This window comes from Cydia fagiglandana, chromosome 24 (assembly GCF_963556715.1).
Source record: "Cydia fagiglandana chromosome 24, ilCydFagi1.1, whole genome shotgun sequence".
Lineage (NCBI taxonomy): Eukaryota > Metazoa > Arthropoda > Insecta > Lepidoptera > Tortricidae > Cydia > Cydia fagiglandana.
The window spans coordinates 4,405,406-4,431,606 of record NC_085955.1 but is presented as its reverse complement, the minus strand read 5'-3'; the positions used below and the strand labels follow the sequence as shown (position 1 = coordinate 4,431,606).

General features: G+C 39.6%; 1 protein-coding gene and 1 non-coding gene across 2 annotated transcripts; one reads left to right on the top strand and one right to left on the bottom strand.

The window, feature by feature from the left end:
* Window positions 1–1,027: 1,027 nt before the first annotated feature.
* On the top strand, window positions 1,028–24,904 carry LOC134676599 (uncharacterized). The gene is made up of 14 exons (XM_063534993.1): window positions 1,028–1,050; window positions 1,468–1,596; window positions 2,618–2,777; window positions 3,538–3,729; window positions 5,233–5,372; window positions 6,560–6,656; window positions 7,509–7,694; window positions 7,730–7,876; window positions 14,648–14,738; window positions 15,844–15,981; window positions 16,402–16,507; window positions 18,086–18,186; window positions 19,108–19,229; window positions 20,496–24,904. Exons 2-14 carry the CDS (start codon window positions 1,469–1,471, stop codon window positions 20,610–20,612), a joined length of 1,725 nt encoding a protein of 574 aa, XP_063391063.1. The 5' UTR covers window positions 1,028–1,050; window position 1,468; the 3' UTR covers window positions 20,613–24,904.
* Window positions 8,131–8,202, bottom strand: Trnae-cuc (transfer RNA glutamic acid (anticodon CUC)). Its single transcript has one exon. It is a non-coding gene; the product is annotated as a tRNA-Glu (tRNA).
* Window positions 24,905–26,201: the final 1,297 nt, after the last annotated feature.

Genomic DNA, 26,201 nt, shown 5'->3' with positions numbered 1-26,201 from the left:
GTTTTGGAGTAAGAAAGAAGTTCTAAAAAGCAGTCTCCCACTTAAATTGAAAAAGGTAGTAATAGACTCTTGCCTACTCCCAACTATGACATACGGCAGTCAAACATGGAAATACACCGAAGAAGCCAAAAACAAAATTAGAAGCTGCCAAAGGGCTATCGAACGGAATATTCTGAAAATAAAACTAAAGGATAAGATAAGACATAGTGATATTAGAGCAAAGACAAAAATAATAGATGCGTTAGAATACAGTTTAAAATCCAAATGGAAATGGGCCGGCCATGTGGCTAGAATGCACACCAAAAGATGGACTAAAGTGGCCACGCTGTGGAAAGGACCAGACGGCAAAAGAAGACACGGCAAACCAAACGCCAGGTGGTCAGATGAACTTCGTGACATAGATAAGGACTGGCCCAATACTGCACAAAACAGAAAAAGATGGCAAGAACTGGAGGAGGCCTTTACCCGTGAGGGGTCCTAACCAAATATAATTATAATTATAAAAAAAAGAAGAAAAAAAAAAAGATAAGTTTAAGTGTACAAAATATATTAAAAAAATATATATATATATATATATATATAATAGATTTTAATTAATTAATTTTTGGTTATGGAATAAATGGGCTTTTTTATTTTTTATTTTTATTTATTTTATTTTTATTAGTCTGGGTGTCTGGCGACCTACGAGCTGCCCCTTTTTTTGCACAAAAACTCAGCCTCACTGTGCACAGGGGTAACGCGGCCAGCGTCCTGGGAACAATGCCTCAGGCTAATTTAGGGCTAGATTTATAATTTATTTATTTTGTTATTTAATATCTGTTTTAATAATTGGAATAGAAGTTAGAATTCAAATAAATACCATACCATATTGCACTGTCACCACCATGCAACACATAATGGTGTCAAACATGCTACAATAATTAACAACCATTTAGAGTAAGTAACATATTGTGTTACGATAAGTAACGATTTAAGTGAAATAGGAAATGTAAAATCAGAGGTAGGTGATGAAATATTCACTGTTAGAGTCCACTAGAGGCAACCCAGTAGGTACGCTTAACATAAATTGTATACCTACATGTTTTAAAATAAATTCTAGAGAAACCTAGAATTTATTAGCAGTAGTAGTAGCAGTTGCACCGCCCACAATCTCTCTGCTTTGCTTTAAGGTGGACTGGTAGAGAATGCTTTTGGCATTAAGTCCGCCTTTTGTACGATAAGTTTTTATTTTGTGCAATAAAGTTTAAATAAACCTAGGTAAAGGATGACTCACGCTAGACCGGGCCGTGACCGGACCAGAGCTTCATCCTTAAATGTGCTTAGTACGCTGCTGGCGTTGGCTCTTTGAACAGCCAGCGAAATATGCGCCGGAATTGGGGTCGCCACTTTTTTCTCGGAGGCGTTGACCTAACTTTCTTATTTATTATTGGTTTAATCTCCCATTAAGTTCAAGATTGCTTGTTACAGAATGGACAAACCAAAACGCAAATTCGCGCCATTTCGCGCGATAATGGCTTGCGGGCGGGACTTCTGCCAGCAGACTTCCATGCATGGCTTTATCCACATAGCTGCTGCTAACCGGTGGTGGGGGGAGAGGTTAGTAAATCTCATCACTAGTTTTCACTTCACCACAGAATATTTAATAGTACCTACTCTTCTTCTTCCTCGCGTTATCCCGGCATTTCGCCACGGCTCATGAGAGCCTGGGGTCCGCTTGACAACTAACCCCATGATTTGACGTAGGCACTAGTTTTTACGAAAGCGACTGCCATCTGACCTTCCAACCCAGAGGGTAAACTAGGCCTTATTGGGATTAGTCCGGTTTCCTCACGATGTTTTCCTTCACCGAAAAGCGACTGGTAAATATCAATTGATATTTCGTACATAAGTTCCGAAAAACTCATTGGTACGAGCCGGGGTTTGAACCCGCGACCTCCAGATTGCAAGTCGCACGCTCTCACCGCTAGGCCACCAGCGCTTAATAACACTAATTAATAGTACCTACTACCGTACAGAAAGGACACAGTGGCGGCGCGTCTAGATTGTTCGTAGGGATAGTCTAATAAAACATGGTCTTCTCTTCCCAGAGTGACACAAGCCTACGTCACACTAACATGGCCGCTATATATAGCGCTGTCGCATGATGACGTAGGCTTGTGTCAGTCAGGTGACCTAGAAAAGACGGGAAGAGAGTACCAGGCGGAGTATATTATTATACCATGTTCGTAGGCAAGCCGCAAAGAGAATGGCTCATTATTTGTGTAGTGGGTGGTTTGAAAATGTGATGTCTACCCCGAACTTCTCCATACACTTTTCGTCAGGTAACTAGTTGCACAAATCTCTGTTTTGACATTTTGCTGGGACATTAGTCAGCCGGGACCACGACCAGTGAAACCTGTGTCGAAACGTCCGTAAATAAAGGTAATTGAATAGAATTCGCGTTAGACCCATCTATAAAATGTGAGTTAATATGTATCGGAACAATGATCGTCGAGTCAACATCCCACATGGCGGTAATCTCGTGAGTTAAGTCTAGGTACTTGCTGGACTTGTCCTTCTCGGCCTTCATGAGATTCTTAACTATTAATTATTATATTAATCGCTGAATTTGTCACAGACTACTGTGGGCGTTCGCAACGGCTGTAGCCATCTGGGGAGCCGTGGAGATATCTCTGGGGCAGTGGCAGAGATATAACGAGAACCCCACAGTCGTCGCACTGGAGAAGGACTTCAGATCCTGGGAGTTCTGCATGCCTGGTCTCACACTCTGTGCTATGGTACCTAGTTAACCTTTTGGACACCAATGACCGATATATCCGCACCGCAGGTTTAACGCCAAAGACTAGTTAATCGGTCACAGACCACAGAGCAACATAGACGTAGGTGCACGTAGGTGCATATGCATAAAGTTCAATTTCAGTTTTGACACTTCGGTAACGTGGCGTCCGAGCAACGTCCGAGTGACAGCTTTTGTGTTTGACACGGCGTCGAAAAGGTTAATCAGTTTATTGTACAAAAGGGTAAAGGATGACTCATGCTAGACCGGGCCGGGAACGGGCCGGAGCTTACGTTGAGCTTCTATTCGTTTTTTATAGAAAGCACAAACAAAATTGTATGCTAGCAGTAAAGTACTGTATTTATCTCAGTAAATCATACGATATAAATATATGTATTTCCAACGGTTCGCCAACACAAAGATTACGCGGTACAACCACCCTGCTCCGCAGTCCGACATCGACTGAGTCTATAACGGTATTTAAATAAAAGTAAACAAACAATTTGTACATTTTCGGGTAGTTGTAACATTTATTGGTTAACCGATCACTAACAAAACCGCCTGGATCAGTCACTGAATGACCTGACTTTAACCTACATTATTTGATGTAATGTTTTCTTCTACCCTCAACTGGCTTAAAGAGCCATTTGAGGATAGATTTATTTACTTTTATTTCAATGCCTAAAGATACAGAGTTATACCTACACTACAGCTACCTATGAAGATGTAATGTTATCGTCTCACTTCAAATTATTTCACAGAACAGAGTGGACGAAAAGAAACTACCCTCAGTAATTAAGAAGTACTGGAACGTGGACGCCGAAGACCCGAAGTACGCCCGCTACGAGCATTTCGTGCGAGATGTAGCCAATTCCAGCATGCTGCATCTGAAGGATCTCCTGCAGCATGAGGGCGAAGACCTGGAGGTGGACCTGTACCAACTTGTTGTTGACGTAAGACTTGTTGGAACGTGAATAAAATGTTTTTGATATACTCTTAGGGATCGGATCAAAACTAAGTAATTAAGTCCGACTCACGCTTGAATGCACATTTATAATAGATTTTCCTGTCTTTAATAAAATTTTAGAATTTTAGAGAGAGAAGTTTAGGAGAAGTAGTTCTGCGTAAGCATAATAGAGAAAAAAATATTGTGCTCACTTCATACATTTTAGTACTAAAACGACTAATATTTTCGTAGTCGATATCTAGCATCGAGTAGCGGAATTGTCAGTACTGCTACTTGACAATAGATGTTGAAACGGCTGAAAAGTCTAATGCTCAACAATTTTCAGCCGGCGTATGAGGGATGGTTTTATCCATCTTTATCCACGTGACAAAATAACTGTCACTTTTTAACACCATCGGATAGAAAGTGACGGACACTGTTTTATCACGCTGTCACGTAGACAAGAACGACCATCATATCCGTACAGCTAATATTATAACCGGATTAACCGGAACTCTATTTTCAACTCCTTCTACATTAAAAATGTATAGTATTTTTGGTACTAAAACTGATGTATGGAGTGAGCATTCAATTCTTACTATATTTCTCTATGACGTAAGTTATTGGTGCGATTTAAAAGTGGGAATGCTAAATAAGCTAAATTTAGACAGATTTTGAAGTGTAGTCAACATAATGAAAATGAATGAAAATCTTTACAAAAATCCTGACTTAACTCTTACATCACTATCACTACAACTTATACGTCGTCTGTCTGTTTGTGTGTATGTATGTTCGCGATAAACTCAAAAACTACTTACTGAACTGACTTTCATGCGGTTTTCACTGATTCGCATGATTCTTGAGGAAGGTGGCCCACAGATTACCAGTTCGCCGGCTGATATCAGCCCGCCAGTTGCTCGGAGCTGTCAAATTTTGCTTTTAACTGACAGGCCGATGTCGTCCGGCGGACTGGTAATATGTGGGGTTAAGTGTATAATACCCAAAGGTTGTCTGGAAGAGATCGCTCTTTAGCGATAAGACCGCCTGTTGTCTGCCTCTACATTTAATCAATTGTACTTTTCTTTTGTATCTTTTTACTAAGGTGTGCCAATAAAAGTATTTATCTATTTATAATTGGCTAACGGGTCCATATTGGGTCCCATAATAATTGATTGTCCTAATGTAATGTTACGCATAAAACTCATTTCGCATAATTGCTATTGTGCTGGAAATATTAACATTTCTGAAAAATTATAACACAAATCTAACCTAACCTACCCTATCCTACACAACCTATGCAAAATATTTTCGAAAATACTTTCTGTTTCAGCTGGAGAAAAAATATGCGAAAAGAGATTTATGCGTAACATTACATTATGACAATCAATTATTATGCGATGAGATAGGATCCCTTGGCTAACCCGTGCGATAGTGAGTCGCTAGTACTTAATCAAATAGACTTAATAGACAATAGGACCAATAGCTAATAGCGATCATCTATACTTCACAGGTACTTCCCGAGTACAATATAAAGCCTACCTGGTCCATACCAAGTCTGCAGGTTCCCTGGTTCAACGTCATGACCGAGGTTGGCGCATGCTACGCCACTAACTCCCTGGCTATCCCTGATGATGCTATCGAGTCATTCGGGTAACTTTCAGATTACCTACTTTGTCCATTAGAGTTAGCTAGTTTCAGTTGTAATATGGGAGTATTGCTGCAATGTTCTGCCGCCAGAGTGCAGTGCACACTAATTTGTTTAGTAAACCATAGAGTAACTTAAAATACATTTTTGACAAGTTTTCACAATGACATTGATGCATCAAGGTGGTTTGATATTGTCATTGTCATAGGACATTGATGCATCGAAATTTCGTTATCTACCTCTCTATCGATCGAAACAAGAGTGATCAGAGAGGCAGAAACCGAACTTTCGATTTTCTTGTTTTGCCCTGTGATAGGCCTTGTGACGCCCTCTACGCAGAGTTATGCGTAATATTCCCTATTTGTTAATGCACGACTTCAAACAGGTCAGTTGCTAAGGGATAATTAGTAGAACAACTTTTATTAAAGAAATAACAATACATTTGTGATATTAAAAACAAACTTATCTATAATAAAACTAAAAACTAAAATACATCTAGAGAATGTGGCCATTTGGCATGGTGCCGATGATGCTGGCAGCAGTTCCCCTCTGTATTGCGATGCTAATACGTTGCGCGAGAAAGCTGCCAGTTCCTTCCTTTCCTTCCTTCCTCCCTTCCTTTTTAAGTCCATTTTTCTAAGGTGCATTTTCATTTGATGTTGCCACCCCTAATCTGATGAGAATATTCTTAGTGGAACCTTGCTATAAGAACTCTCATGAAGGTTTCTAAGAATTTCCGGCAATTTTGAGAATCTTCTCTATATTTCAAAATATGGGGCATTATCTAAGAAAAGGAACTTTATTGTCGATGGCGCGGCAATGTATTTAATTCGGAGCATCGTTAATAATGGCGTAGCGCCATCGACAATAACTTAAGGACAATAAGGACTTAAGGTAGGTATATTCAATTACACAAACGGGTCTACCGCGATATAATTTCATTGTTTTTACCTTTAATTCCGACGTTTCAGCTGAGGTGGGTCAGTTGCGTTGCGAGCTGAGCTGTGGTCAGCGGTGGTGCAACTCAGCTGAAACGTCGGAATTAAAGGTAAAAACAATGAAATTATATCGCGGTAGACCCGTTAAGGTAGGTAGATAACTAATAGAGGAGGTAACCAGGAGGACTAATAGATTAACGTCACATATGTCTCACGAAAGTTTAATGTCGATTATTGCACATTATTATGAACAGGAAGCCTGGCGTGAACCAGACCAGCCTGTTCCCCCTGACTTGCAAGTATTCCGCCCTCAACTGCTACGTCACGATTGAGGTGGCCGTGCCTATTCTGGTAAGTTTATGCACAGAGTAATATAAGCCCTGCCTATTCTGGTAAGTTTATGCACAGAGTAATATAAGCCCTGCCTATTCTGGTAAGTTTATGCACAGAGTAATATAAGCCCTGCCTATTCTGGTAAGTTTATGCACAGAGTAATATAAGCCCTGCCTATTCTGGTAAGTTTATGCACAGAGTAATATAAGCCCTGCCTATTCTGGTAAGTTTATGCACAGAGTAATATAAGCCCTGCCTATTCTGGTAAGTTTATGCACAGAGTAATATAAGTAAAGAAAGAGTGGTTAAATTCCGTACATCAGTTTTCTTACAAATACGCGAGTTATTTCGCAGATGTCACAAATGTCGTTACTGACGAAAAATGTACTGCTAAAACAATTTAGGTACCACATGGGTACCACTGATTTAAAAATTCGTATTTCAAAAATTAGCATTTCTCCGTTTTCCACCGATTTTCGAGTGCCGAAATCGAGCGATCGGAATTCAGAAATCGGCCTCCAGGGTCGATATCAGCATTCGACTGCTTACTGTAAACCTAGGTAAGCATGGTAGCTGTCGCTCTCGCTTTAAATACGACAACGTTATACTAGAGGAGGAGGCGAGGGGAGGGGGAGGAGGGGCCTTCAATCAATCAATCAATTAATTTATTTGCCTGAATACAGTTTTTGATTAGTGAAAAAATCATTTATTTACAAACAATATATATACAGTGTAGTGATACAACTAAACGAAATTAATAGATCTGAGATCTGAGAGTTAGAAGCTTAAATCTAAAATAGGCCCCTGAGGCATTGTACCAAGGATGCTAACACAGTTGTTTGGTAACACAGACCTTACACTTTCCAACAGTTATACATCCACTCCCCCTACGACATTCTGAACCCGAAGGCCAGCCCGATCGAAGGTCAGCCGCGGCAGGAGAGGGCCACAGAGTTCAGCGTCATCGAGAGTGGCTGCGGACGCGGTGTGAGGGAACTAAACCCGAGACGACGCCGCTGTTTATACACCGACGAGCCGCAAGCGAGATTCCGACAGGTATTCCACCTTAGTATCACACGTGTGATAATAAGGCCAGTCCGATCGAAGGTCAGCCGCGGCAGGAGAGGGCCACAGAGTGCAGCGTCATCGAGAGTGGCTGCGGGCGCGGCGTGAGGGAACTGAACCCGAGACGACGCCGCTGTTTATACACCGACGAGCCGCAAGCGAGGTTCCGACAGGTATTCCGCCTTAGTATCACACGTGGAACATAGGTTATTGACTCCCTAAATAGGATGTCAGTATTCAGCGTTATTGATAGCGGATTCCGACCACTCTGTCATCAATTATACTATAATATTATCCTCTTTAGGATTTAAAGAGCTCGTGATTCTGATCAGAATTATAATAATCAAATCTGAAAAATATATAGCTATAAATAAAATGCCCCAATTCATGACGATGACAACATCGTGTAAAAAAATACAAAAAGTTATTCCGATACCGGGAATCGAACCCGAGCCTCCTGGGTGAGAGCCAGGTATCCTAGCCACTAGACCATATCGGATTTCAAAGATTTGGTGAAAATAAGATATCGGTTCTATTCGTCATACTTATTTTAAATCATAGCTTAGGTAGATAGGTAGAGTCTATTCTGCATTGGCAACTTTAGCGTTTATTATTTAGGGTTGATATTCGCACTTACGCTGACTACGACTTTATCTCAACGTTTCATCTAGTTTTCTGTAAACGATTGTCATCTTGGCTAGGCCCTCAGGGATAAGCTCGTTCCCGGTGCAAGTTCAGCAAAGTGTGTGTGTGTGATAACGATAACCGCCTATGAGTGCGGCCCTTGCCTGCAGCACAGCATCATCGTATTCTGAAACCAAAACAAGTTTTAAAGAATAATGATGGCCTCCATCAGCAACACAAATAATTGTCTACTGGTAGATTACGTTGTAATAACATTCAAGATTGATCAGTTCAAGACACAGTTCAGTTCAGGTTCAGATTCAGTTGATGTTGCAGGGATGTTGCGGGTGCAGATTTTTAACATGGGATGCGGATATTTAAGATTATATACTTAAAAAACATCAATACAGTACATTTTTAGTAATTTTTATTAAAAAAAAGAAAGGTTTAGTATTTGAGCAAGAATATAGGTACGTTTTATTTAATAAACTGTAACTCGGCCGACTTTTCTGGATCTAGACTATTTCGTTATAGGTAATGATGAAATTACCTAGCACTTACGCCGCCGCTAAGGCGTTCCTGTTCCTGCCGGCCTAGCCAAGGTTACAATCGCTATCGCTTCGACAACTGTGGAAGGTAGAGGTAGAGGTTACTTCTACTCCATATCGACAACGAAAAGTTTTACGTCTCTCTGTCGCTCTTCCATATTAGTACGATAGTGACAGTTGCGTTTCGATCGCTACGGAGCGTAAACGATTGGCATCTTGGCTACGCGGCCTGTACCGACTTTTTCGCCATCCGCATTAGCTCCGCATCGATTTTATGCGGATGCGGATGCTGAAAATAATGCGGATGTTCTGCGGATGCGGATGCGAATATTCGCAACATCCCTGGTCAGCAATTGCACACGCTAATACCAACCTTGAATGCCTCCTGGAACTTATTGGACATGATGTGGTACAATACAGGGTTAACACATGTAGACAGATAGTAGAACACTCCAGATACATGCGTCAGGATTGTAACGGCTTGATGTATCTGCTCGAACTTCACACCGTATCTCAATGCGTATATTATAAGCAGTCTTTGGGCGTGGAATGGCGCCCAGCATATAAAGAACGTCACCACCACGGCGACTGAAACAAAAACTCAGTTTATGTTATAGTCTGTATCTTTAGGTATTAAAATAAAAGTAAACAAAATCTACCCTCAAATGGCTCCTTAAGCCAGTTGAGGGTAGATTAACCTCTAGCCGCCCATACGTCAAACCTTGCCAAGCAAAATGAAATCTTGATTTTGTCAACACAAAGTTCAAATTATAATGGAACAGGAGACCTTTTTATAGGTCTCTGGGCGGCTACAGGTTAAAACATTATTTTGGTTAAGGGGATTACACTACACATCTCATAAATCAATGAACCTTTGTGTAACTATACTCTGTATCTTTAGGTATTTAAATAAAAGTAAACAAATAATTTGAACATTTTCGGGTAGTTATAACATTTATTGGTTAACCAACTAAATAAAAAACCGCCTTGATCTGTCACTGAACGACCTGACTTTAACCTACATATTTGATCATGTAACCCTCAACTGGCTTAAGGAGCCATTTGAGGGTAGATTTTGTTTACTTTTATTTAAATACTTATGTATTTAAATAAAATAAGATGCAGAGTATAACATTCCTTACCTAAAATTTTTATCACTCGTTTCGTTGACTGACAATGCTTCTCTTGCACCTGAGCAGTGACTTTCATTTCTAGTTGTACATCCTTCGATTTATCCTTACTGAAATCTGCTTTCTTCAACGCCAGCCCGATAAGACAGCAAAGTATTGTTATTAGCACCATCGGAGCGAAGAAGAATACGAAAGTGCTGATTACAAAGTAGTGTTTTATTATTGTTCGGATTTGGTGGCAAGTTGTTATTCCGATGTGGGTGCTTACGCCGAATTCTAAAGCTCCTGGTAGCGCGGAGATTAGAGCTATGATCCATAGCGCAACTAACTGCAAGAAACAAGCAAATTACTCATTATGTTAGATTGGAAAAAAGTTATCTAGAAGATACAGGGTGGAGCATAAAAGTCTCTACCAGTCGAATACCTAGTGGGTTCTAATAGAAGGGTGCTTCGTTTTTGTCACAGCTATCCGACAATCAGTCCATGTAGTCACCACTTACCAACATTATAGGTACTCTGTATCTTTAGGTATTCAAATAAAAGTAAACAAAATCTACTCTCAAATGGCTCCTTAAGCCAGTTGAGGGTAGGTGAAAACATTACACGATCAAATAATGTCAGGTTAAAGTCAGGTCGTTCAGTGGCAGATCCAGGCGCTTTTGTATTTGGTTGGTTAACCAATAGGGTGGAGCGTCGTTGTATGGAAAAAAATGAAAATTTAATTATCAATGTGGAACCGGTACCAAAAGTTGCAGTTTGTCATGTAGATTATAGTGATTATATCAAGTTTCAAAATCAACACTACTTTTAGCCCTCTATATACTCAGCCGCTAAAGAAATTAATAAAGGTAAATTTTCATCAATTATTAAAATATAATATTTCACTAATATGTGTACATTTTATTGAAATGATATAATACTTAATAAGCGTATAATAAGTTAATACCAAAATTTTGCATTTTTCAATATTTATGCAATAATATAATTTCAAAATTTCATGTTAAACAGCATTTTCATGCAAAACAAGGAAAATGCTACAGTGTAAAAAAAATATATGAGTTATTTTTTTTTTACATTCTTGTGTCAAAGTAACGATTGTTATTGATTACGAAAAGTATCATTTTACTGCAAAAAAATGGTTACTTATATGTTTAAATAAGCGTCAAATTTTAATCTACCCTTCAGCGTCGCTTACGCCCTTTTTGGGTTATGTTCACACGTATGTTAGGCATATATATAATTATATTTGTATTATTTTTATTATCTTATCATGTTCAAAATAGTTTTCACGATTCTGTTATGGGTTGTAAACTACAATTTGTGCACAATATACGGGTTAAAGGGCATTTTCCATTAAACCCCTATTTACGTGGTTTTACCGTGTCATAAAAATATACGTTATAAACAAAAACAAGTATAGGAATCGAGTATATCTGTAAGAAAAAGGTGTTATTTAATGAATAGAACTTGTTTTGAAAGAAATAAGCAAAAATTAAATTTATTAAAAATATACATATATTGCTATATATAATCGAATACTTAGTAGAGGGCTAAAAGTATATACCAATATTTTTTTAATTATTTTTACCTTAAATAATAAAAAAATAGACAACCCTTTAGAGGGGTTCCATTGCTATATTCAAGAATTTTGGATTTCGCTCCACCCTATTAACCAATAAATGTTACTACTCGAAAATGTACAAATTGTTTGTTTACTTTTATTTAAGTACCTAAAGATACAGACTCAAAGGTAGAGCACAGAATAATTAATAGTTCTACCGTACAGAAAGGAAACTTCCTACAAAACCGAAGTTTGACAGCGGTTCAGGGTCGAATCATGGTATCCTTTTCTAATATATGGCACTATCCCTTTCGGCTATTTAGGGTTGTCAAAAATGAAGTGATTATCTTATCTGTGGTCGTGCACGCAAAAGGAAGTCAAGTGGTGCCAACCCAAATTTAATTGCTCGGCAATGCTGAGCCGAGCAGTCAGGAGTTTCGCACCCCCGGTTAGAGTTAAGTAACGAACCTGCTTTACCGCCCGTGAGGTCTTCGCCATCTTCCGAGCCACAAAAGGAAAGCAAACAGCCATATACCGTTCAACCGTGAACAGCGTAATAGTCAGCACGCTCACATTAGTAGAAGTCTCCGATACCAGCGCTCGGATCGGACAGAACGCGGGATCAAACGGGTATGGCCACTTACACCATAACCCGTATGTTTCAAACGGAACTCCAAATATAAGAAATATTATATCCGATATAGCTAAGTTAAATAGATAGCAGTTCGTAGTAGTGTGCATGCTTTTATCGCGCACTATTACTGTGCATGTAATTATGTTACCAAAGAGTCCAGTTATGAATATAAGTGAGTATATAATAGTTATAGGTAGCAGTATATACATTGGGTCTCTATGCGGTCCGTAATCTACGTGGAGGAGAAATGTGTCTGAATCATTAACAATTCTGGATATTCCGGATATGTTTGATTTGAAATCCTCCATTGTTTTCACTTAGGTATTACGATACACAGCAGGGCAGAGTAGAAGGTACCCGAGCGCGAGGAAGGTCGCCCATGAGGTGGACGAACCAAATAAAGGCAGCAATGAACGGCCCCTTGCACGAACGCGCTAAACGCGCAGCGTCAGCGAGGAGTGGAGGCGAGCCGTCAAACGTGTCACAAAGGGAGGCTTCCAATGATGACCACGACCGCTCTGTCAAGAGTGTCCCGATCAAGAAGAATTATGATACACACTAGTTTCTAAGTTATTTGTTATGCAATGTACAAACTTGGTTTTACAACGTCCTATGGACTGGATGAAAACTGAAATGTAGAGAGTTGAGAAGGTTTCAAACACGAGATACAAAGTTGACTGCCTAGAAATACACATAACTTTTCGCCTTCGCAAAAACTTAGACGTAACTCACAGTATGTATTGTATAGACACTACATTTCAATACCAAATTAACATTATTTAATATTTATCCACCAAAATGAGGGTACAGTCAATTCTATAAACTAAAACAAAAAAAATAATGTTGTTACAAGCAACTTAATTATAATAGTGCTTTTTTAAAACTGATGAGGTGAACATTAATTGTGTTAGCAATCTATGCAAAAGAGAATGTAAAATATGTATTCTTATTACCATAAAAATTATGTACAAACGATATTATCAGTATATTACTGTCATTCCCTTCAGGGTAAGCAAAGCTGAGGGAATATCAAACATTTAATAATCAATTATGGTCATTAAAGCTGGTAAAGGCTCTCTTGATTGTTCAAAAACTGACGAGAAACTGGCATTTTATCCACATGTGGAGCAAAATAATCAGAAGCAAATTTTGAGTTGTTTCCTTAGTATGCTGGTGGTAGAATTGACTTTTAAATGATGATTTTGAATGATAAATTTTAATAATATCCATTTTTAGTTGATTTTGTTTGATATTTTACAGTTAGTATTTTGCTTATGTTTGTGTACCTAGTGAAAAATTTTGTATTTTGCCTCGTGCCTTGAAATCCCCGCAACGCTCAGGATTCCGTTTTTCGAACTACTCGTTACGCTCGTGGCTCAATTTTGGAATCTTTCGCTTGCTCAGGTATCAATGTTAGCTCGAGAGGTAAAACAACAACTTTGCGCCCTTGTAAAACAAATAACTATTTTTCGTTACAGGTAACCCTAATTCAGACATTGCGCACGCGACGCATATGCGGGCTCTTATGAGTATTATGTAACATGCGGGCATTAAAAAATAATACTAAGTGCATTTTTAGATAAAATAGGACAAGATTTATTAAAATTACAATAAAATAAAATTAAAATTAAACTATTCGACTGTACAATAAAATTAAAATTAACTAAGACTCCGGTGTCCGTCCGTCTGTCTGTCACCAGGCTGTATCTCTTGATCCGTGATAGCTAGAAAGTTGAAATTTTCACTGATTGTGTAGGTATTTTCTGATGCCGCTATAACAACAAATACTAAATAGTACGGAACTCTCGGTGGGCGAGTCCTACTCGCACTTGTTTTATAATGATTTTTTAAACATTATCCAAAAAAACGTGACGGTGTGTGGACATGACCTTAGCACAACTATTATGATTCATTCAAGTCAAATATAAATTTTTTTTAAACAAAAATATATATTAACTTATATTATGTACACAGTTTCATTATAAAATTTACAGATTATACTCAAAAACTGCAGTTCAAAATTTGTTAAAAAAATTGTATCATGATCCATACAATATTTATTAAATTTTTGCGATAAATTCTCCGAACTCTGCCTATAACATATGTTATCCTGGCTTTTTGCCATGAGAGTCTGGGGTCCTCTTGGCGACTAATCCCAAGAATTTGCGTAGACGCAATAGTTACGTACGTTGTATGAATTAGTTTTTACGGCCATTTAATTTAACCATCTGACCTCCTAGCCATAAGGAACACTTCGTGTTTGGGTTTGTCAGAATTGTCTCGATGAGTATTAGTTGCCTGATGAAATAAAAATACAGTCAACGAAAATTTTTTATCAAAAATCAAATTTTTGGCTAAAACTTGTCAGTAGGTAAATTCTGAGATATATTAACTCAACCTATTAACTCGTATAGTTATTAATTATTACGTTATTTTATAACTTGTAGGTGTACAGCACTAATAGCTGCCGGCGTTCGTGCCGAAACCAAGAGGCCCTGCGCGACTGCAACTGTAAACCCTTCTACAATCACTACGAAGGTACTATTTGAGTCTAATTCTTACTAGATTTGGTTAATAGATGTCGCTGTAGCAACTGCCGCAGGGTGGAGACAACGGCACGCCACATCATCTTCAGCGGCCACGCACACTTCAGCAAATATTATGCCTACACATACACACACAAACAAAAATTATCGGTCCGATAGCTAACAGGGGTCAGCCATGTCAGGCGTGTCTCACTCCGCGATTTCGTCGTTTTGCTACAGGTAGCTAAAAGTAGATCCGTTCGACCCCAATTTTGGGGTTTGCCATAAGCCGCGCGTGGCGCTGTCGCCACCTAGCGGCCATATCTGCCCTGATCGTAACAGACGCGTTTTGTTAGAGAGTGAGTCTTCTGTACCTATAGTACTATTATTTATTCTGTGGCCATGTCTGAAAATATCGGAAGTGCCATTCCGGTATCAGATTTCGGGAGGGCCCTTGAAGAGTGCTTTGTGGCATGAGGTTCGCCTTTTTTGATACCATGCTAATTTCTTAAATGAATAAATAGATAGAGTTAGTCCAAGAAAATTCTGCAGCGACTTTGATAAGTAAGTAAGTAAGTAAGTAAGTATTTATTTGCAAAGAATAAGTAGGTACAATAGTGTCTTAGGTGGTAAGTGACAATTGGTTGCTTATTCTGCTATTTGTACTATACAAGTTGTACTAGCATGCAAAAATCTTAAAACTACTCCTAATCTGGCTGTATATCTTCAGAGAGGAAATCTTTTACACTGTAATAGCTTTTATCAGTCAATAGCTTCATCAATTTATTTCTAAATCTATGTACAGGTAGTTCTCTTAACGTTTTTGGTAGTTTGTTAAAAAGTTTCATGCACATAACAAAACAGTGATTAGAATATAGTGCTGTCCTGGGAACACAGTTATGAACCAGCCTACGCAGTACAAATGTTATTATTACGTCGTAATTTCATAGAAGATTGACGTTTAAAATGACACTTGCACTGCGTGGCATATCAAAATCACTACAGACTTTTCTCAGTCTGACTCTTCAAAAAGACACATTCATGCCGATATCAGGATATCAGATCGGACAATGTGAAAACGCTATTAATCAAATGATAAATTCCTCATTTGCCCATAGATGGCGTTGCGTGTTCTCTGCGCGGCATGCGTTGCCTCGCCCTGCGCTCGGCGCGCGAGGCAGATCGCGCAACCTCCGAGGCAGCTCGCGTTAAGGCTACGAAACAAGCTGCGCGAACACAACCTGTCGTCACTAAAGGTACAGTCAGCAGAAGTTGCTAAGCGGGCCAGGTGTCCAAAATGATCTGGACGCTACTTTATTGTTAAGAGAATAAGAGCGTCTCAAGGTAATTTTGAACAACTCGACCGCTAAGCAACTTCTGCTGCTGACTGTAGCAACAATAAGTCAAGTTCTCAGTGTGTAACGAAACCGATAGAGTTAAGAGACCAAGAAAAGTCTGCTTTTGATGGCTTACGCAGTGCAAGTGTTATTGATACTTGATACGTCATAATTTCATAGAAGTTTGACGTTTAAAATAAGACTTGCACTGCGTACAAAGTCGTGTCGAAAGCTAGCCGTAAATTATTTTCTGTGAAATCAAAATTTTCTTTGATAATACGCGTCTATACAAAATTCTTTTTGGCAATAGAACGATTTTTTTTTATTTTCTCGCCATAGGTGACATAGAGGTAATGCCGCCAGGGAAGGTCGTCGACGGCTGCAAATGCCCTCTGATGTGCGTCGACGCGCTCTTCGAGATGCTCTCCTTGGTTACGAAGAAGCTGTAAGATTTTTACTCTTTATCTATAGCCCAGACTACCGCGAACTACGTTCGACGTGTTGCCTCTCTGTCGCACTTGTAAATCCGTAAGTAAGTGTGATAGGGAGGTAACACGTCGAACGTGGTTCTCAGTAGGCCCTCAGGCCCCGTAGACAACATGCCAATTGGGCATGGCCAATAGTTCCACTACTTGATGTTAGATGTCGACAACGAAATAACTCGCGTCTGGGTAAGAAAACTGGGGGCCGATTTTTGAATTTCGACCGCTCGATTTCGGGTATTTTGTTCAATAATATCTTCAGTACCCGGCATTTAAATTCTACTAATAGAATTGAAAACGAGTGGTCAATACCACTATTCTAAACCTCTATCGCTCGTATTTCAAAAATTACCATTTCGCTGATTTCCACCGATTTTCGAGTGACGAAATCAAACGTTTTTTTTTATATATTTCGTTTGTATAATCGAAATTCAAAAATCGGCCCCCAAGCCCCATAGACATGCCAATCGCTAATATTGGGCATGGCCAATAGTTCCACTACTTGACGTTAGATGTCGACAACGAAATAACTCGCGTCTTGGTAAGAAGACTGGGGGCCGATTTTTGAATTTCGACCGCTCGATTTCGGGTATTTCGTTCAATAATATCTTCAGTACCCGGCATTTAAATTCTACTATATAATAGAATTGAAAACGAGTGGTCAATACCACTCGATTCTAAACCACTATCACTCGTATTTCAAAAATTAGCATTTCGCTGTTTTCCACCGATTTTCGAGTGACGAAATCTAACTTTTTTTTTATATATATTTCGTTTGTATAATCGAAATTCAAAAATCGGCCCCCAGGCCCCATAGACATGCCAATCGCTAATATTGGCCATGGCCAATCGCGATAGTTCCACTACTTGACGTTAGATGTCGAATACGAAATAACTCGCGTCTTGGTAACTCGAGTGACGAAATCTAACTTTTTTTTAATATATATTTCGTTTGTATAATCGAAATTCAAAAATCGGTCCCCAGGCCCCATAGACATGCCAATCGCTAATATTGGCCATGGCTAATCGCGATAGTTCCACTACTTGACGTTAGATGTCGACTATGAAATAACTCGCGTCTTGGTAAGATGTATGGAGTTACCACTCTTTCATATATTTCCTTTATCCTATATTTCTCTATGCATCTGTTGAAACAGTAGTTTGTGTTACAAGGGATCAAAATGATATATTTCCGTCAAGGGCGTACATTGAATCCTGAACGTAATGAGGGGTTCAACTGTTAACGCCCAAGACGAAATAGTTTTGATACTGTGTGACACATACTTTTCACATCAACTATTGAGGAAATTGTTATGTTCCAAAATATGTATTATTTGACCAAAAAAATTGTTTGCAAGAAAGAAAAAATCGTGTCCTAGAACAGAAAAGTACAACTTTGATCCCTCTTAGCAGGAAAGAAAAGTGCCACTTTGATCCCTCCTAGCGGGGAAGGAAAAGCCCTTTTTCGAATAGGTTTTATGAAAAGATCATTTCACCGTGTGCTTGTTTTCTTAGTTCCTAAAAATTTAATTATATTTAAGGGATGGACCCTTCAGCATCAATGGAGTCACCCGCGTCAAGGTTCAGGCTCCCCGGACTCGCTACACCAGAGAAATCGTCTTCTACTTCCAGGATCTTATTGGTAAGTAGAAGTAGAGTAAGTGCGAACGAAGAGTAGAGGCAGTAGGAGCTTTCCACGAAATTGTCTACCGTTGTCCCGTACAAACGCGAAGTTTCTGAAGATTTAAAGGTATAAGAGATTCCTTTTCTATGACAAATGGTCAAAAATATGCGCAGAAAAATAATCGCCTGCTTTAAATGCCGAGAAAAAAGTCGCAACACAGGAAATAAAATGCGTTTGTACGGGACAGCCCGTGGAATGCTCCAGTAGAGGTATTTAGAGTTTGAGTAATTTATTTACATTCACAGCCAATAGGGTATTTGACTACTAGTCAAATCAGTTTCTTTTTTCGAACTGTCAAAACGGCTGGGCACAGGCCTCCTCTTATGCGCGAGGGCTTGGGCTATAGTCCCCACGTTAGCCCAAAGCGGATTGGGGTCTTCACATACACCCTTGAATTTCTTCGCAGATGTATGAAGGTTTCCTCCCGATGTTTTCCTTCAGCAAAAAGCTAGTGGTAAATATCAAATGATATTTCGTACATAAGTTCCGAAAAACTCATTGGTATGAGCCAGGATTTGAACCCGCGACCTCCGGATTGAATACGTCATATCCACTCGGCCATCACCGGTCCCGATGCATTAAAATCATCATCATATCAGCCAGAGGACGTCCACTGCTGGACATAGGCCTCTCCCAAAGAGTGCCACAATGACCGGTCTTGCGCCACCCGCATCCAGCGGACTCCCGCGACCTTCACCAGGTCATCAGTCCACCTTGTGGGGGGTCTACCCACGCTGCGCCTTTCGGTATGTGGTCGCCACTCGAGAACCTTTCCGCCCCAACGGCCATCGGTTCTACGGGCAATGTGCCCCGCCCACTGCCACTTAAGTTTAGCGATGCGTTAAAGTAATATAATATAATTTGTGTTATTGTCCACAGTGTCGTTCGGCGGAGCCACGGGCCTCTTCCTAGGAGCCAGCTTCATCAGTTTCGTTGAGATCGTGTTTTTCACGGCAGAATGGCTCATTGGGCCCGTCCGCCGTGATCAGAGGGAACTTCCGGTTAGTACCTTTTAGGATGACTCCCGTTAGAACGGACCGTGCCCGGGCCGGAGCTTGTGTAGCTTACTTTTCTATGACATGACAGGCGATCACGTGATAGATAATGATGCGCTGGAAGCTCCGGCCGGGACTCGGCCCGGCTTAACGTAAGTCATCCTTTAAGCGCAGTGATAAACATGGATTTTAAATACTAGCAGGCGTGGCTCACTCCGCGATTTCATCGCGTCGCTACAAGTACATGCGGCCACACCTGTTTTGGTGCCTAGCAGTAGTGGTTGCCGCGCACCACTATGGAAAGAACGCCTATAGGGCCGATTTTTGCATTTCGATCGTTCGATTTCTTCATTAGGAAATCGGTGGAAAACGGCGAAATGCTAATTTTTGAAATACGAGCGATAGAAATTGGGAATCTAGTGGTATTGACCACTCATTTTCAATTCTATTAGTAGAATTGAAATGCCTAGTAGTGGAGATATTATTGAACGAAATACACGAAATCGAGCGGACGAATTTCAAAAATCGGCCCCCTGCTCGCGCTTGTGCTTGTATCTCTCGTAATAGACGCGTTTTGTTAGAGAGTGCCCTTCTCTACCTATTACTACTTATTGTTTATTCTGTGATACTAGGTACTTCTGCTACATCGTAAAGGGTGCTCGGGAGAAATCCGAAGGATTACGTATATAACAGTGTTAAATACCTAATTTAATTCACATTTCTAAAATTGCGACGTTGCTTAAACCTTACACAGCATTTTATATATTTTAAATTATTGTAGCCTATTTAAATTTGATCGTTATTAGTAACATCCTGCCTCGCACAGCCAAACTGTAGAATGAACGGTCCCTGCGGTATTTCCGGACCGATACCTTCTGGTGTTGCGGGTGTCCATAGTCTAATAAAACATGGTCTTCTCTTCCCAGAGTGACACAAGCCTACGTCACAATAACATGGCCGCTATATACCTATAGCGTTATCGCATATTATCATATAGCGCTGTCGCATAATGACGTAGGCTTGTGTCAGTCAGGTGACCTAGAAAAGACGGGAAGAGAATACCAGGCGGAGTATATTATTATACCATGCGGGTGTCCATGGGCGGCGGTAATCGCTTACAATCAGGTGATCCGTCTGCTCGTATGCCTCCAATTTCATTAAAAAGAAAAAACATTAGCATATTAAGATTAAATTTCTATTGTATTACTAACAAATGAATATGAGTTTTTATGCCTGAAATAAATGATTGATTGATTGATTAATTATATTTAGGTGAAGAAGCCGAAGGCATCTCATGAGCAAGCCAGGATCCAGCATCTTAACGCCATTTTGGAGGATCAAAGCCTTCCAGCAACACCAAGCTACTGGCATTCGCATCTTCATATATAATTTAAAATGCTGCCACCGATGAAGAGCTGCTAGATGCCCGGAGAACTAAACTGAGGACCGGGGTCATATCACTTTCTCTCTCACTCTTATATACCACAATACATACTTAATCACTTATAAAATAGTACTTTTATTGATACAAGAAAAAAAACGGTAAAATGAGTAACATCAAAAAGATTAAAAACTAAATTTAAAAACTACCTAAAATTAAAAACTACCTAAAAATTAAAAACTAAGCTAATCTAAATTAAAATAAATCTAAAAAAGGCCCCCGCGGCAAAGATGCTGGCAGCATTCCCTCGCTGAATGGCAATACTAATGCGATCACTTGTTATATGTAGTTTACTGTTCGATTTTACTTTAAGTTTGTTTTTATTAACTATAATTTTTGTGCAATTTTTTTTGTCGTTGCAATAAAACATTTGTTTTATCATATTCCTATTCTGCGGTTAACTTCCTATCTATTTGGGTTATTCGCAGACGGTCTAGAACGCAAAATGACTAGTGTAATATTTTGCCTATATCACTTTTAGTCTACATCGCGAACGGTCTTGAACGCAAAATGTCTACATTCTTTTTCGTCGTTTTACGAGTATCTTTGGGCGTTTTCAGAAATATATATTGAAAACCTGATTCTTTCACATCTGGACGTTCTTGGGCTCATTCTACTCAGAATCGATAGCATTCTCCATCCCACCATTAAAAAAAAAGATGTCCCAAAATGTCCATTCCATTCGGTACGTACGTCACGTTTTAGTATGAAAAAAATTTTCACTTGTGTGTGCGTGACGTAGTGGAATGTACAATTTTCATACAAATTTTTGGGACATTTTATTTTATCATTAGAATTGAATATGCTAATGATTCTGAGTTGAAAGAACCCAAAAACACCGGGATCTGTGAGAATCGAGTTTTCATATTTATTTCTGAAAACGCCCCTTTACGTTAGCGATGTCGACGGAGCCCCACTGTCGCGGGGCTCCTATTCTGTGCTGTTTGGCCTTCGGCCATTTGAAGATAACTAACGAACCTAACCTACCCTAGTGATATAAAAAGTGGTCATTTTGCGTTCTAGACCGTTCGAGATGTACTAAAAGGGATATGGGCAAAATATTACACAAGTCATTTTGCGTTCTAGACCGTCCGCGGCTATGCCTAATATTTTAGTCTAATCACAATAATATTTATCTACAATAAAATAAAACAAGGCATGATTCGGCCGCCATATTGATTGACCGCTAGTCGTGCAGGTTGCACCGCCATTATACATATTCAATTATTCATCCGTCACGCTATCTGTGTTCTATATGATTATTGTCCATAATTTATCATTAATATTGTAGGTACATTTGTACAGTCAGCTCAAATAGTGACGGCCAAAGTGCCCTAACCAAATATATCGAGACATATGCTTATTTCTATGGTTTGGCCACGTCTCCTTGATGCAGACTGTACCTTCTCCCTGAGTCTTTTTCAGTGTAAAAATACGATATGTATGATAAAAACTCTTCTTTGTCCTTCCTCAAACTATCTCCATACTGAATTCCATCCAGATTAGTTATGAGATTTAAGCTTTGTAAAAGCGCTTGTGCGGATGAGGCCTAAATCGGTTCACACGACGTCTTTGCTCGCATGTCAAACAGACACTTTGGAATCCCTGCCGTGACTGCACGCGATCCGGACTGTAATTAGGTCACCTGCTATTGATCCTGAATCCCTGGTATGTGACAGATATGCAAGTTCCGGTAATTTTGCAAAACTTTGAAAGCAGTAGAGACGGATCACTATAGTTCGTTTTTTTTAGCATTAGAAAGAACTCCACAGAAGCAAGCGTGCAATTTTTATCAGGCTCTTTAATTGTTAATAATTATTTAATTATCTAATGTAGCATGGTCAATACATATAATTTACTTCAAATTATTACCGCTAAAAGTGCCGGATTTGGAACCACAAGCTTACTTCTGCGAAGTTCTTTCTAATGCTAAAAAAAATCGAACTATAACACCGGACGGACCATTATTTGTATTCTGAATAAGAAGTAGTGTTCTTAGTTGACTACGGAACTCTAAAAGCGACTAAAATCTAAAAAAAAATTACAAATTTTTTGCTGGTAGTTAAATATCGTTCTAACTTTGCATCCCGACTGCCGTCACGCGATCCAGCCTACAATTAGGTCACCTGCTATTGATCCCGGTTCCCTAGTACATGACGGGTCTATTACACCCATCGTGACCCATCGTCAGGTTAATAATAGAGCAAGGGACAATTATTTTACAATGAGCTGACATTTATCATGAGACTGTGTAGGTTTTTATGACATTTTAATGGCTGTTCAATATTAAAACACAAGCAGATGGATATTTTATGATCAGAGGTCGATCAGGCAGAGTTATTTATAAATTTAAATTTAAATTTAAGACCAACAAAGGACCAATTTCTTTAGTGACACATAGTAATTTATGCCTGAGTTTTTTTCTCACAATACTTAAGTTATCAATTATCATACATAAAAAAGTGGAATGATGTTTTCTCCCTGCGGTTAGCTTTGAAAAGCTTATCAACTTATTCTAAACTGTAGAACTTTTGAAAAGTGTGAAACTGTTCAAAATCTTGCTTTTTCGAATATTTCAAAGCTCTTGCTTAAGGATGACTCACGCTAAACCGGGACGGGGCCGGGCCGGAGCTTCCGCGCTTAGTTTTCTATGGAAACTACCACGTGATTACAAATCAGCCGTCATAGAAAATGACAAGTAGGACGCCTCGGCCCGGTATAGCGTGACTACTCCTTAATTCGACCGATAGAGAGGCAAAAACAAATTTCGATATTCGTTTTTAGGGTTCCGTACGTACCCAAATGGTAAAACGGGATCCTATTACTAAGACTCCGCTGTCCGTCCGTCCGTCCGTCCATCTGTCACCGGGCTGTATCTAACGAACCGTGATAGCTAGATAGTTGAAATTTTCACAGATGATGTATTTCTTGCCGCTATAATGACAAATACTAAAAACAGAATAAAATGAGAATTTAAGTGGGGCTCCCACACAAACAACGTGATTTTTGACCGAAGTTAAGCAACGTCGGGCGGGGTCAGTATTTGGATGGGTGACCCTTTTTTGCCGTTTTTTTTGCATTATGGCATGGAACCCTTCGTGCGCGAGTCTGATTCGCACTTGCCCGGTTTTTCGCGGTAGGCCCTCTGTACTCGCTCGCAAAAGGGGCTTTTACTAAATTATTTACATGTACTCACACTGACCCAAATCACTATGCACACAGCCTATGATTGCAAGACTTGCGTGTTCAGTTCACTCCCTCGTTGGCTCGTTCGGGAGCCATTAAAGTTTCACGCTGAGCAAATAGTTGCTGCCGGGTTATTCCTGTAAGGCCCCATTCGCACGACAGCTTTTTCAACGCGCGTTAAAAAAGCGTTTGAATGACACAAATGGATAACCATGTATGTATTCACACGACAGCGGTGGCGCTTTTTTCAAGCGTTGTTGTTTTAAGCCTTGGTCATTAAATCGAATTTAGAGTGCGGCAAGGCTCGGAACCGGTTTTTTTGAAAAACCCGAAATAGGTCAATATTTTTAATTATTTTATGCTTTTTACGTAGGACTGAATCATGTATTTAGGTAACAATTTAGTATTATTAGATTGTCCCATTAAAAATGAAATAATAAACCAAAGAACGAAAAAGAACAAAATAATACCGGTATTTTTTGTATGAAGAAAAATCCGGTTCCGAGCCTTGTGTGGACGATTCAAGCGCTTTTTTAACGCGCGTTGAAAAAGCTGTCGTGCGAATGGGGGCTTATTCTAGCCTTAACCACAGAATAAGTAATAGTACCTAGTAACCCTACCTACCGTACCGGATGAAAGAAAAGCCTGATGGCGTTGACTCGTTGGGTGGAAGACATTCGGAAAATCCCGGGGCACTTTTGGATGAGACTAGCCCAGAACCGGGATAAGTGGCGTACATGAAGACAGGCCTATGCTTAGCAGTGATGACTGAAGGCTAGAATGATGATGATGATGAGGTCCTACCGTACAGAAAATAAACTTCCTACAAAACCGAAGTTTGACAGCCATTCAGGGACGAATAATTTTCTAATGTATGGCACTATCCCTTTCGGCTGTTTAGGGTTGTCAAAATTCAAGTCATTATCTTATCTGTGGTCGTGCACGCAAAGGGACGTCAAGTTGTGCCAACCCTAATAATTGCTCGGAGCAATGCTGAGCCGAACGGAGCCGAGAATGCACGAAAGGAACAGTTTCGCCCCGCTGCTTTAACAACTTAGCCCAAATATGTTTTTTCGATATGCTATAGTTACAATAAAATATCTATATTTTTGGTCACGTAATAAACTTTATTGAGCACTTTCAACAATTACAAAACACATCTTAGTTTTCTTTTGATTTACAGGAACATCTTGAAAAAGACAGGCACTATTGACAGCATGAGCATACTTAAGCTATGTTAAAAATAGGTTAAGTAGCTACTAAATTGCACTAACTCACGATCGACGTTTACTATGGAAAAGCCAAAAAAAATCCCCGATTTTAGGGTTGGTCCCATAGTAAAAGTAGCTCAGTTTAGCGAGTAAAATCAAGCCCTGGATTTAAAGCCCCATGGTCAGACACAGACTGTATTACAAAGGCATTGTCAAATTGACTAAAAATAGTAATAAATCTTAATTAATTCATGGCAGTGTTTCATTTGTAATAATTATATATAAGCATTTATTTATATAACAGATATAAAAAGTAATATTATAGTAATTTACAAACTTAAAAACTAAATCTAAAAATGAAGTGTACTATCAAGTTTATAGACTAGGGTCGATAGGTACACGGGTAAATGTGCCTAGCACGCTGCTGGCGTTGTCTTTTTGACTTTGAACGGCCAGCGAATTATGCTGGACTAAATATGCGCCGGAATTGGAGTCGCCGCTTTTTTCTCGGAGGCGTACCTAACTAGGTAACTGTCTTATACATTTTTTAACATCAGCGCACCAAGGGCCGCTGGTCTCTATGGCTTTTGGTACAAAGTCGAAGTCGAAGTAGCCTGCTTCAGTATAGCGGCTGCGTTTGTCATAATTATATTAGGTACCTACTCACAAAGTTATTTTCGTTGATACTAACTAATTCTTCGTTTGAACGTACTAGGAGAGTCGGAGCACATTGTAAGGTCCCAGATAATACTAGTTAAAAAGTACTTTTTTATATTGAATCTTCCCTACCCCCGATAAAGGATGACTTGCGTTAGACCGGGCCGAGGCCGGGCCGGAGCTTCCGGCTCTTCGTTTTCTATGGAAAGTACCACGTTATCACTGATCAGCCGCCATTGAAAATGACATGTCGGACGCCTCGGCCCGGTCTAGCGTGAGTCATCCTTTATCGGGGGTAGGGAAGATTCAATATAAAAAAGTACTTTTTAACTAGTATTATCTGGGACCTTACAATGTGCTCCGAGTCTCCTAGTACGTTCAAACGAAGAATTAGTTAGTATCAACGAAAAAACAGGATACTTCAACACGTCATCTTGCCCGGGCGCTTTTCTTTCTGGCAATTTGAGGAGTCGCTGAAGAAAG

Bases quoted from the DNA above. Each gene is read 5' to 3' on its own strand.
- LOC134676599 (XM_063534993.1), top strand. From the start codon at position 1,469: ATGGACAAACCAAAACGCAAATTCGCGCCATTTCGCGCGATAATGGCT. The intron at 2,778-3,537 runs GTACCTAGTTAA...ATTATTTCACAG, and splicing joins GTCTCACACTCTGTGCTATG to AACAGAGTGGACGAAAAGAA. The intron at 18,187-19,107 runs GTAAGTAGAAGT...TATTGTCCACAG, and splicing joins CTACTTCCAGGATCTTATTG to TGTCGTTCGGCGGAGCCACG.